The sequence below is a fragment of the Schistocerca nitens genome, chromosome 6, assembly GCF_023898315.1.
Source record: "Schistocerca nitens isolate TAMUIC-IGC-003100 chromosome 6, iqSchNite1.1, whole genome shotgun sequence".
Lineage (NCBI taxonomy): Eukaryota > Metazoa > Arthropoda > Insecta > Orthoptera > Acrididae > Schistocerca > Schistocerca nitens.
This window is the reverse complement of record NC_064619.1, coordinates 87,341,720-87,355,074: the sequence shown is the minus strand read 5'-3', so window position 1 is coordinate 87,355,074 and position 13,355 is coordinate 87,341,720. Positions and strand designations below refer to the sequence as shown.

Sequence of the window (13,355 nt, the reverse complement as noted above, 5' to 3'; positions counted from 1 at the left end):
ATTCCGTAACTTTGTCTACTTTGTGTCCATCTATACTGATGTTAAGTTTCTCATTGTTCTCATTTCTGCTACTTCTCATTACTTTTGTCTCTCTTTGATTTGCTCTCAGTCCATATTCTGTACTCGTTAGACTGTTTATTCCATTGATCAGACCATGTAATTCTTCTTCACATTCACTCACAATAGCAACATCATTAGCAAAATGTATCATTGATATCATTTCATCTTGAATTTTCCTGAAATTTTCTTTTATTTACATCATTGCTTCTTCAATGTACTGATTGAACAGTAGGGGCCAAAGATGATATCCTTGTTTTACACCTTCTTTAATCCGAACACTTTGTTCATGGTCATCTACTCTTATTATTCCCTCTTGGCTCTTGTATATTTTGTATATTACCCATCTCTCCCTATAGCTTACCCCTATTTTTCTAAGAATTTAAAACATCTTGCACCCCTGTACATTGTCGTGTGCTTTTTCCAGGTCGACAAATCCTATGAATGTGTCTTGATTTTTCTTCAGTCTTGCCTCCATTATCAACCTCAATGTCCGAATTTCCTCTCTGGTGCCTTTACTTTTCCTAAAGCCAAACTGATCATCTAATGAAACATCAATTTTCTTTTCTATTCTTCTATATGTTATACTTGTAAGCGACTTGGATGCTTGAGGTGTTAAGCTGATTGTACAATAATTCTCGCACTTGTTAGCTCTTGTAGAGTTTGGAATTATGTGCATGACATTTTTCTGAAAGTAAGATGGTATGTCACCAGACTCATACATTCTACACACCAACATGAATAGTCATGTTGTTACCACTTCACCCAATGATTTTAGAAATTTTGATGAAATGTTATCCATCCCTTCTCCCTTATTGGGTCTTAAGTAATCTAAAGCTTTCTTAAATTCTGATTCTAATACTGGATACCCTATCTCTTCTAAATCGACTCCTGTTTCTTCGTCTATTATATCAGACAAATCTTCCCCCTCATAGAGGTCTTCAGTGTACTCCTTCCATCTATTTACTCTTTCCTCTGCATTTAACAGTGGAATTCCTGTTGCACTCTTAATATTACTACCCATGCTTTTAATGTCACTGAAGATTGTTTTGACTTTCTTATATGCTGAGTCATTAGTTCTGATGATCATTTCTTTTTCAATTTCTTCACAGCTTTCATGCAGGCATTTTGTCTTAGCTTCCCTGCACTCCCTATTTATTTCATTCCTCAGCAACTTGTATTTTTATATTCCTGAAATTCCCTGAACATTTTTGTACTTCCTTCTTTCATTGACCAACTGAAGTATTTCTTCTGTTACCCATTGTTTCCTCGCAGTTACTTGCTTTGTTCCTATGGTTTTATTTCCAACTTTCGTGATTGCCCTTTTTAGAGATGTCCATTCTTCTTCAACTGTACTGCCTACTGAGCTATTCCTTATTGCTGTATCTATAGCCTAAGAGAAATTAAGCATATCTCATCACTCCTTGGTACTTCCATATTCGGCTTCTTTACATATGGATTCTCTCTCGATTATGTCCCATAAATATTCAATAGGATTCATGATGGGTGATCTGGGTGGCCATATCATTTGTTTGAACTGTCCAGAATGTTCTTCAAACCAGTTGTGAACAATTGTGGCCTGGTGAAATGGTGCATTGTCACCCATAAAAATTCCAGTGTTGTTTCGGAACATGAAGTCCATGAATGGTTGCAAATGGTCTCCAAGTAGATGAACATAACCATTTACAGTTAATAGCTGGTTCGATTGGACCAGGGGGCCAATTCCATTCCGTGTAAACACAGCCTACTCCATTATGGAGCCACCACCAGTTTGTAGAGTGCCTGTTGACAGTTTGTGTCCATGGCTTCATGAGGTCTGCGTCACACTCAAAGCGTCAGCTCTAAACAACTGAAATCGGGACTCATCTGACCAGGCTATGGTTTTTAAGTAGTCTAGTGTCCAACCAATATTTTTCACAAGCCCAGCAGAGGCACTGCAGGCAATGTCATGCTGGTAGCAAAGGCATTCACATTGGTCATTTGCTGCTATAGCCCTTTAATGACAAATTTCGCTGCACTGTCCTTATAGATATGTTTGTCATAGATCCCACACTGATTTCAATTCAATTCAATTTATTAGCGTCCTTGTAGTACATCATCGAAATGACATAGGACTTGTCAATAAACATTACAATTTAAAATACATATACATGAAAATTTGTAATTGAATTTACTTGTCACTTAGACATTACAAGTATTTAAATGTGAGCAATTACACATATTTATTATGTCAGGGAAATATTAACTGCGCTTTTATTGTCAACGATTCATAAACTCTTCAATACTGTAAAAACTATTGCTCAATAACATGTTTTTTAATTCTCTTGTAAATATGTACAGTTTTGGTATTATTTTTAGTTCTTTGGGGAGAGCACTGTAGAGGATTTTGGGTTGGTATAGTACACTTTTGTGATACATAGCTGTTTTATGAATTTCTCTGTGGAAATCATTCCTATTCCTTGTTTCGTAGTTGTGAAATTCTCTGTTTAATGTAGAAAATTCCTCATGTTCTTTTAAGAAACATATGCTTTCATATATGTATAAAGATGGTAGTGTCATGATTTTTAATTCTTTGAAAGCTTGCCTACAAGAGTCTCTATATCCTATACCTTTTATTATTCTGACTGCCTTCTTTTGTAGTCTAAATGAGTGTTTTGTTAGACTGATGTTCCCCCAAAACTGTACGCCATATCTTAATAAACTGTGCATGAATGAGAAATAAACACATAACACTGTTTTAATATTACATGAGCTTTTAAGCATTCTAAGTATATAACATGTTTGACTTAATTTTTTGTTCAATGATATTACATGCTTTTCCCATCTTAAGTGTTCATCAAACCATACTCCCAAGAATTTAGTGTATGATGCTTGTTCAATCTTACACTTACCTAGTTCTACTGTAAGGTTAGTTTTTATTTTATTTGTAATATGTATGAAGTTGATCCACGTTGTTTTTTTGGCATTCACAATGAGTCTGTTTTCATTAAACCATCTGCCTGCTTTGTCTGTTGCTAATGTGACTTTTTCCTGTAAGTCAGCTTCACTAGTTGCTTTTACAAACAAACTTGTATCATCAGCAAACAGTACTGCCTCTGCTTCAGATAGTTGACATGGTAGGTCATTGATAAATATTAAAAACAGTAATGGCCATAATACAGATCCCTGGGGTACTCCATACAAAACTCTCTTGAATCTTGATGAATATGTCCTATCTGCCTGGCTTATCTCCACCTTCTGATATCTGTCTGACAGATATGATTCAAACCATTTGTGGGCAACTCCACGTATCCCATAGGCATATAACTTCCTAAGCAGTAACTTATGGTCGATGACATCAAAGGCCTTTGATAAGTGCTGGCCGAAGTGGCCGTGTGGTTAAAGGCGCTGCAGTCTGGAACCGCAAGACCGCTACGGTCGCAGGTTCGAATCCTGCCTCGGGCATGGATGTTTGTGATGTCCTTAGGTTAGTTAGGTTTAACTAGTTCTAAGTTCTAGGGGACTAATAACCTCAGCAGTTGAGTCCCATAGTGCTCAGAGCCATTTGAACCTTTGATAAGTCTAAAAACAATCCACAATTTAATTCCTTTCTGTTTATGGAATTTAGAACAAGTTGCAAAAAATTGAAGATAGCTGTTTCAGTTGATTTATTTTTACGGAAACCGTTTTGCGCATTTACCAATATTCTATTCTTAATAAGAAATTTGTATAGTTTCTGATACATTATCCTTTCTATTATTTTTGAGAAACCTGACAACATTGATAAAGGCCTAAAGTTACTAACATCATATTTATCACCATTCTTGTAAAGTGGCTTTATAGTAGACATTTTAAGTTTTGATGGAAACACCCCTGTCTTAAAAGATTCATTTATAATTTCAGTGAGATGCGAGGCTATGTTTCTTGCACTTTGCTTAATGACTTTGTCAGGAATCCCATCACACCCACATGACATTTTATTTTTTAACTTATTTATAGCATTTAGTACCTCTGATTCAGTTACTTGATAAAGGAACATTGTCATGTCATTCATGGGGATTTTTACCCTGCTATTGGAACTGCATTTAGTTTTAATTAAATTTATGGCTATATTTGTGAAATGTTCATTAAATATGTTGGCAATCTGAAGTGGGTCCTTAACAGTTTTACCCCCACTTTTAATGACAAAGCTGTTATCTTTTCTTTTGTGTCTACCTATATTTTTATTTATTACCTCCCAAGTTGACTTCATTTTGTTGTTACATTTCTCAATATAGGTATCATTATCAAGCTTCTTAGCTGCAATTATTACTTTCTTGTACAGGCTTCTGTAACATTTCACATGTGCTTTCAGTACTACATTCTTCCTGGCTGATTTATTTAACTTTCTGAGAGTGTCTGATGACGTTCTAATCCCCTGTGTAACCCATGTTTTGGTTTTATGTTTAGTTTTGACTCTTTTTATAGGAAAGGCAACATCGAAGCAGTGTTTGTAGCTTTCAAGGAATGAGTCAAACTTTCTGTTGACATCACCACTTGATTCACTACCCCAGTTGTTATTTTCCAGAATGTAATTAAAAATTCTTATGCTGTCATCATTTATAAATCTCCTTTCTCTGTAATTGTTATTGATAACAGGGTCCTTGTAAGATGTGACATTTAAACTCAATTTGATACCCTTGTGATCCGAGAAACCAGTGTCAATTACTTCAGTGTTATATTCACACTTGTCCTTGTTTATAAATACTTGATCTATTATAGTTTCAGACATATTTCCACATCTGGTAACTTCATTTACAGTTGCCATCATATTATGACACAAAAACAGATTGCACAGTTGCTGTTGTTTACTACAATCATTCTTAAAGTTAACATTAAAATCACCAAGAACAATTACATTATGTTTAAGTTCATTCAGCAGTCCCTCAAGGTTTTCCATAAAAATGGCAAAGTTGCCCAGTGGTGATCGGTACAAACACACAATAGTAATTTTTAATTTGGTTAGCTCACATATAGTGTATTCAAAATCTTTTTCTATGCATTTTAGTTTACATTTAATTTCTTTTGATTCTACCCCTGTCCTAACATAAATACATGTCCCACCCCCTTTATGGTTGATTCTACAAAATTTGCTAATCATTTCAAAATTTGGAATAATTATGCTAGACGCTTGCATTTCTTTTACCCAGTGCTCACTTATGCATAGTAAGTTAATGTCTTTTAGATAGTCAGTTAATAGAACTTCTATTTCAGCTAATTTACTTTCTAGTCCTTGCACATTTTGGTACACAACTGTTTAAGTTTCATGTAGTGGATTTGCTGCACTATTTACCTTTGTACTTTCTTGTTGCTGACACTGTGGTTATTTCTGGGTAGACTCTACAGATAGCCCAAACATTCTCCTCACCCAAAAGAGAGCTATAAGAATAATGAATAAGGCAAAGCCGACTGATAGCTGCAGACCTCTCTTCGAAAAGTTGCTCATCCTACCCCTTGCCAGCCTGTATATACTAGAACTACACAAATATGTAAAAAGTAATATTACAAAATTTAATAAAAATGTAAATGTCCATGACTATGGTACTAGGCAGAAAATGAAACTCCATGTTAAAGAAATGTGCACCTCTGACCTTAAAAATGCTCCCTTCAACAAAGGCATTAAAATATACACTCCTGGAAATTGAAATAAGAACACCGTGAATTCATTGTCCCAGGAAGGGGAAACTTTATTGACACATTCCTGGGGTCAGATACATCACATGATCACACTGACAGAACCACAGGCACATAGACACAGGCAACAGAGCATGCACAATGTCGGCACTAGTACAGTGTATATCCACCTTTCGCAGCAATGCAGGCTGCTATTCTCCCATGGAGACGATCGTAGAGATGCTGGATGTAGTCCTGTGGAACGGCTTGCCATGCCATTTCCACCTGGCGCCTCAGTTGGACCAGCGTTCGTGCTGGACGTGCAGACCGCGTGAGACGACGCTTCATCCAGTCCCAAACATGCTCAATGGGGGACAGATCTGGAGATCTTGCTGGCCAGGGTAGTTGACTTACACCTTCTAGAGCACGTTGGGTGGCACGGGATACATGCGGACGTGCATTGTCCTGTTGGAACAGCAAGTTCCCTTGCCGGTCTAGGAATGGTAGAACGATGGTTTCGATGATGGTTTGGATGTACCGTGCACTATTCAGTGTCCCCTCGACGATCACCAGTGGTGTACGGCCAGTGTAGGAGATCGCTCCCCACACCATGATGCCGGGTGTTGGCCCTGTGTGCCTCGGTCGTATGCAGTCCTGATTGTGGCGCTCACCTGCACGGCGCCAAACACACATACGACCATCATTGGTACCAAGGCAGAAGCGACTCTCATCGCTGAAGACGACACGTCTCCATTCGTCCCTCCATTCACGCCTGTCGCGACACCACTGGAGGCGGGCTGCACGATGTTGGGGCGTGAGCGGAAGACGGCCTAACGGTGTGCGGGACCGTAGCCCAGCTTCATGGAGACGGTTGCGAATGGTCCTCGCCGATACCCCAGGAGCAACAGTGTCCCTAATTTGCTGGGAAGTGGCGGTGCGGTCCCCTACGGCACTGCGTAGGATCCTACGGTCTTGGCGTGCATCCGTGCATCGCTGCGGTCCGGTCCCAGGTCGACGGGCACGTGCACCTTCCGCCGACCACTGGCGACAACATCGATGTACTGTGGAGACCTCACGCCCCACGTGTTGAGCAATTCGGCGGTACGTCCACCCGGCCTCCCGCATGCCCACTATACACCCTCGCTCAAAGTCCGTCAACTGCACATACGGTTCACGTCCACGCTGTCGCGGCATGCTACCAGTGTTAAAGACTGCGATGGAGCTCCGTATGCCACGGCAAACTGGCTGACACTGACGGCGGCGGTGCACAAATGGTGCGCAGCTAGCGCCATTCGACGGCCAACACCGCGGTTCCTGGTGTGTCCACTGTGCCGTGCGTGTGATCATTGCTTGTACAGCCCTCTCGCAGTGTCCGGAGCAAGTATGGTGGGTCTGACACACCGGTGTCATTGTGTTCTTTTTTCCATTTCCAGGAGTGTACAACAGCCTGCCATCAGAAAAAAAAAAGTAAGTCCCTGACTATATTTAATAAAAAATTAAATCATTCCTACTTGATCATTGTTTCTACAGTGCAAGTGAATTTCTGTTCCACATGGATAGAAAGAAACATGAAAGAAATTGCAGCAAAGAATTTTGTAAAGAGTAAAACATTAATGCAAGTATGTGCAAAAATCTTGCATCTACATCATCTGCTACTAAGCAAATTAAGTGCAGAAAGAATATCCAACCAGGTACTGTTGTGTATATGTGTGAGAGGAATACAGCACTAAAGTACATATGTGAAACTGAGTATGTAATTTGTGTGTTCATAAATTTGTGTGTTCATTACTTCCCAGAAAATAGGTATGTAAACTCATGTTTGTGTAAACTTTTGGCATATTACTTCATGCCAGCAAATTATCATAATGTCCAACATCAAATGTATGTTTGTGCATCACCATGTGCATTTCATGCACAGTATTCAGAGGACAATAAATAAATAAATAAATTTCATGAGGTGTTACTTGTCTGTTAGGAGTGACAACTGTATGCAAAAGCCACTGCTCTTGGCCATTAATTGAAGCCTGTCGGCCACTGCGTTGTCCGTGGTGAGAGGTAATACCTGAAATTTGGTATTCTCAGCAAACTCTTGACACTGTGGGCCTTGGAATATTGAATTCTCTAATGATTTCTGAAACGGAATTTCCCATGTGTCAAGATCTGACTGCAGTTCTGCATTCAAGGTCTGTTAATTTCCATTGAGCAGCCATAATCATATCCGAAACCTTTTCACATGAATAACCTGATAACAAATGACAACTCCACCAGTGCACTGCCCTTTTTTTACCTTGTGTATGTGATACTAACACTATCTGTATATCTGAATATTGCTATCCCTTGACTTTTGTCACCTCAGTGTAATTTTGTGTAAAATGAAATTTTATGTAAAAACCACTTTCTTCCTTAGTGACAAGCTACCCCAGAATATGATTTCATAAGTAAGTCCTTTTTTGACATTTTCATCTCCAAAATCTGATATCATGCATAATGCAAAAGTTAAATGTATAAAATTTGTGATGTGAGTTTTCCAGTTCAGGTTCCTGTCAATACAAAAACCTAAGAATTTAGTAAAAACTGTTTCATTTATTGATTTGATCTTGTCAGTTATTTCTGATGGTTTGACCTGGACTTGTTCAGTATAGAATTCTGTAGCCTAAGTTCAGTGACATTCCATTTGCAGAGAACTACTTATTAATTTTCAAGAAAATTTTATTTACATTTCAAATAATAAGTCCCTCCATTGAGATTTATTATAATACTTACATGATCAGTGCAGAGAACTCTTTCTGCTTGTTCATTGTGTAATAGCAAATTGTAATGTACGGAAAGCTCTGGTTGAGAATTACGAATTATTTAGGAATGAAGGAGGTGACTCACTGAAAGGCAAAAGTGCTACCTTTCAGAATTAACTTCCTTTTTTTTAAGCTTGTATGGAAAGCACACACACCAACACACACTTGTACTCACCCACATGCACACATCTGTCTCTCTACATTGTGCTCAGTCGACTGCCAGCTCTTTCTTGGCCCATGGTGAGTGTACTGGTCTGACAGATGGAGAGAGGCGGGAGGCAGGGAGGGTTTGGGGGGATGCATCTTGCTTTTGGTCACAGTTTGGTGGTTACAATTCATACTAATGGACAGTTGGTAGATTGTCATACCAATGTGAAACACTGTGGAGTGCTTTCAGCAGAGCTGGTATATAAGATGGCTGATTTTACAGTGACCTGGCTTCTCATGGGGTAGGATAGGCTTGTGACAGGACTGGGATAGGTGGTGCTAAGGGAATGGATCGTACAGGTCTTGCATCTGGGTCTTCCACAGGGTTAAGATCCCTGTGGCAGGGTATTGGGGGTGGGAGTGGTATAGGGATGGACTAGGATGTTGTGGAGGTTGCATGGGAAGTGGGACACCACTCTGCGAGGGGTTGGAGGTACCTTGGGTAGAATGTGGGTTTGATGTAGACCGAGGAGAGGATGGAGCCACCTGAGAGGAGGAGATTAACACCTAGGAAGGAGACGTGATGGGTGGAGGAGGACAAGGTGAAGTGGATGGGAGAGAAGGAGTTGAGGTTGTAGAGGAATGAGGATAAGGTATCCTGGCCTTGGTCCATATTATTAATATGTCACTAATAAACCTGAACGAGACCAGGGGTTTGGGGTTTTAGGAAGCTAGGAAGAGGTTGGCATAGGGGGATGCCAAGCAGGTGCCCATAGCTGTGGCACAAACTTGTTTTTATACCTTCCCTTTGAAGATGAAGTAGTTATGGGTTAGGATGTAGTTGGGTAGGTGTATGAGGAATGAAGTGGTGGGTTTGGAATATGCAGGGTGTTGGGATAGGTAGTGTTCAAGGCCAGGGGCATGAGCGACATTGGTGTATAGGGAGATTGTATCAACAGTGATGAGTAGAGATCCAGGAGATAGGGGTGTGGGTGTAGTGGAGAGCCAGTGCAGGAAGTGGTTGGTACTTTAATGTGGGAGGCTAGGTTCTAGACAATTGATTTGAGATGTTGATCAACAAGGGCTGAGATTCTTTTGATGGGGGCACTGTAACCAGCCACTATGGGGTGTGCAGGATTGTTAGTTTTGTAGATTTTGGAGACCATGTAGAAGATGGGTGTGTGGGCTGCTGTTAGGGTGAGTAGGGAGTTGGATTCAAGGGAGAGATTCTGGGAAGGACCTAAGGATTTCAGCAGGGACTGGAAGTTGTGTTGGACTTCTGGGGTGGGATCACTGTGGCAGGGCCTGTAGGAGGAGGTGTTGGACAACTGGCAGAGGTCCTCTGCCAGGTAGTCACTCTGGTTCATCACAACAGTGGTGGGATCTTCGCCTGCCATGAGAATGATGAGGTCAGGATCTGTTTTTACTTTGCAAAGTGCAGTCCTTTCTTCTGTTGAAACGTTGTTGTTCTTAGGGAGGAACCTGGGGAAGAATGGCAAGGCCAGATTTGAAGTTAGGAATTCCTGGAAGGTGACTAGGGAATTTTTAGGTGGGAGTGTTACAGTTGGATGGTGGTATGAATTGGGAAGGGCAAGGTTCAATGTTGGGGTTGTATTGGCTTTGGTTGGAGGGGTTGGTGGCAAAGAAGTGTTTCTATTGAAGGGAGTGGGAGAAGGGCAGTAGGTCTTTCACAAGTCCAACTTGGCTAATCCTGGGAGTAGGGCTGAATGTGAGGCCTTTGGATGGGACTGAAACTTCTGTGTGGCTGAGGATTTTGATGGAGAAGTTAACGACAGTGATCTGGGATTGTTCTTGATTTTGTGGACTGTTGGAAGGGATTTTTGGATGATGTGATAGGTTGAAAGGGTCTGGGTGCTATGAGGGGTTGAAGAGGAGGAACACTGTGCGTAGGATGGGGGTTGGATAGTGGTGCTCCAAAGCCGAAGTAGGATGTCAGCAGGCTGGATAATTTGTGGAGATGGTGTTTGGAATTTTCTTCCATGTGTTGAAATGTCAGGCTTTTAATTTGGGTGATGAGGTGTGGGTTTGAAAATCATTAATTCATAACAAGAATGGTCCAATATTGATTCCTGTAGTACAGCAGTAGTTATTGCTCCTCATTCTGAGGCTGCTGTTTTGATTTGTACACTTCCTGTTACACTCTGCATCCTTTTAGTTAAACAGGATGAAAACCAGTTACCAGCAAGCTCCCTGGACTATAATATTTGAGTTACTATTGAATACTGTTAATTGCACAGTTAGATGGTTTTGTTAAGTGACAGAGAATAGTAGCTGGCATTAATCTGTTGTTAAGATTTTATGTAGTCTGGTTTGTAAATTAAATAATGACCTGTTCTATGGTGAGACCCTTTCAATATCCAAACTGAGACTTCCTAAGTGTGAGGTTGTTTTTCACTTAAGTACCATACTGAAATAAAAATAAAACAAGTGGACTGTTCTTAGCAATTTTATTTTTACATGAAAGACTGTTGTTTAATCTTCTCCACACAATTTCCACCAATATTAAGGCTCCTTTCATATTGTACAGCCAGCTTTGAATACTGCCCTGATAGAAATCTGCTGCTTGAGCATAGCTTTCTTTGATTTAAAAGTTCTGTAACAGTTGCATAAACCACACTGATTAACACTTATGAGCAATGAACTGATATGGACATGGTTGAAAGCTTCTAGATGGTCATACAAACATGCACAATGAGGAATTAAATGGATGACCTTCAGTCATTACTGATTATTTGATGCATAAAGTTGATGAAAAAGTGAGAGAACAGATGCTTTATGATTTTGAAATTAAGTGGTGAGTTGCCTCAGGTGTCAAAAAGTGTGGTTTATGCGACAGAACATTAAAATTATTGAAAGCTATGCTCAGGTGGCATATTTCTATGAGGATGGTATTCAAAGCTGGTTGCAAAATACGATAAGAGCCTTAACATTGGTAGTAATTACATAGAGAAGCACAGTAAAATATAGGCCTCTATGTAAAAATAAAATTTCTGAGAAAATTCTACCTGTTTTATTTTTATTTCAAAATGCCCCTTACTTAATGATAGATGTGTTAGTGTCCTTGTGTACATAATCTTCAAGGAAGTGGTAATCAGTGAGTCTGGTCAGTAGTTGTTAAGATCTGTCCTACCACCTTTCTTGCAAAATGATCTGACAACAGCATATGTCAAGCAAATATCAGTCTGTCTGGAAATATAGTGTTATAGTGATGAGGTTCATTTGTAACTGAGACTGTTGTATTTATCTGAAGAACAGGATTTTAGTAATTTACTTGCAACATTATGAATTTTTTGAAAGTTCTTTATTTAAGGAAAGAAACTAAATTCTTCATCTCTTGCAGAGCATGTAGTAATTGTGAATTGGCTGTGTGTGGCTTTCATTGGTATTGCTTCTTGCATGTGCATGTTGTATCCTGCTTTATCCCTTAAACCATTCACACCAATCTCCCTGTCTTTTGCCAGGAAGTGATTATTGAATAACAAAGTCTATTATTTCAACGATTTCCCAGCTAACTGTTACTGATTTAGATTTTATTTTATTATATGAATTATTAATTTCAGACACTATACAGAGTTTTTTTAGAAAATTTTTATCACTTGGAACTAAGTTAAGTAACCTTTTCTGGACTATACCAGTATGCAAGGAAGAGAAAACGTTTATGGTATACATGTTTCTGCATTTTGTTTTTACCTGATTTATCTATTATAGAAGAATATAAATTTAATAACATTGATATACATTTCATATCTCTGTATCTTCTTTTCTAGGTTTTGGATGGTACAACTACCTGATACTTTTTACATCCCTTGTGTGCTCACTTTCACATCAGTTCAGTTCATCTTCAATGTCATATCTGCTGCCAGCAGCACAGTGTGACCTACAAATGCAGCCATCTGACAAGGGGTTGCTTAATTCTATCACATTTGCAGGTATGCACCTTGTTAATAACCTCCAAAAATGAAGCAAAAATTAGTATCTATGCATTATACTGAATCAACTGTCTGTATGTGCAAAGCTTAAAAAAGACTTGCTTGTTTTAATGACTAATGATAAATATAAACAGAGACTGTGTATCATCTGAAGTGTTTTGAATTTGATATGTTGAAAAAGTGACTGCAAAATTTGAAGGGAGAACTTTTTTGGGGTCCATGATTTACACTGTGCAAAATAGTGAGAGTTTTTCATCAAATGATTGTGTCTTAATCATGGGAGGTACAAATGATGCAACAAAAAGTCAAGCAAATGACACTATTATGCACATGAAAGTGGCATTAGGTAAGTTGATTAATACTTAAGTAATTGTCATTAATATTCCACAGAGACACAATCTAATGGAACTATCAATAGTGGACTTGGAAGTGCAAAAGACAAATGATGGCTTAAAACAATATGTGATAAATTTCACAATGTGTCCCTGGTAAATGTCAGAAATCTAGAAAGAGACCTGCACACAATGCAGTATGCACTTAAATAAGAGGCAGAAAGACTGTCAGAAAATTAATTGTCAAGGAAATTAGAAGAAATTCCCCACAAAGCAGTTTAAATAATGCATTGCCATGGAATGGCACAACCAACCAAATCAGAATCTGCCAAACAAACAGCCAATGAAGACAAGCCAGGGAAACTTGTAAAGCCTGCTGGACCATTTGGTAGCCCTAAATCATCCTGTATAGTCCACCAGGAGAAACTCAGACTTAATGTCATACA

At 39.2% G+C, this 13,355-nt stretch overlaps 1 protein-coding gene across 1 annotated transcript in view; it reads left to right on the top strand.

Annotated features, from left to right (window-relative positions):
- LOC126263238 (synaptic vesicle glycoprotein 2B-like) overlaps positions 1-13,355 on the top strand; it is a 340,497-nt gene that overhangs the window by 124,965 nt on the left and 202,177 nt on the right. The window contains exon 3 of the mRNA XM_049960322.1: positions 12,416-12,577. Within this exon, the coding sequence (XP_049816279.1) occupies positions 12,416-12,577 (162 nt within the window). The remainder of the gene's footprint in view (positions 1-12,415; positions 12,578-13,355) is intronic.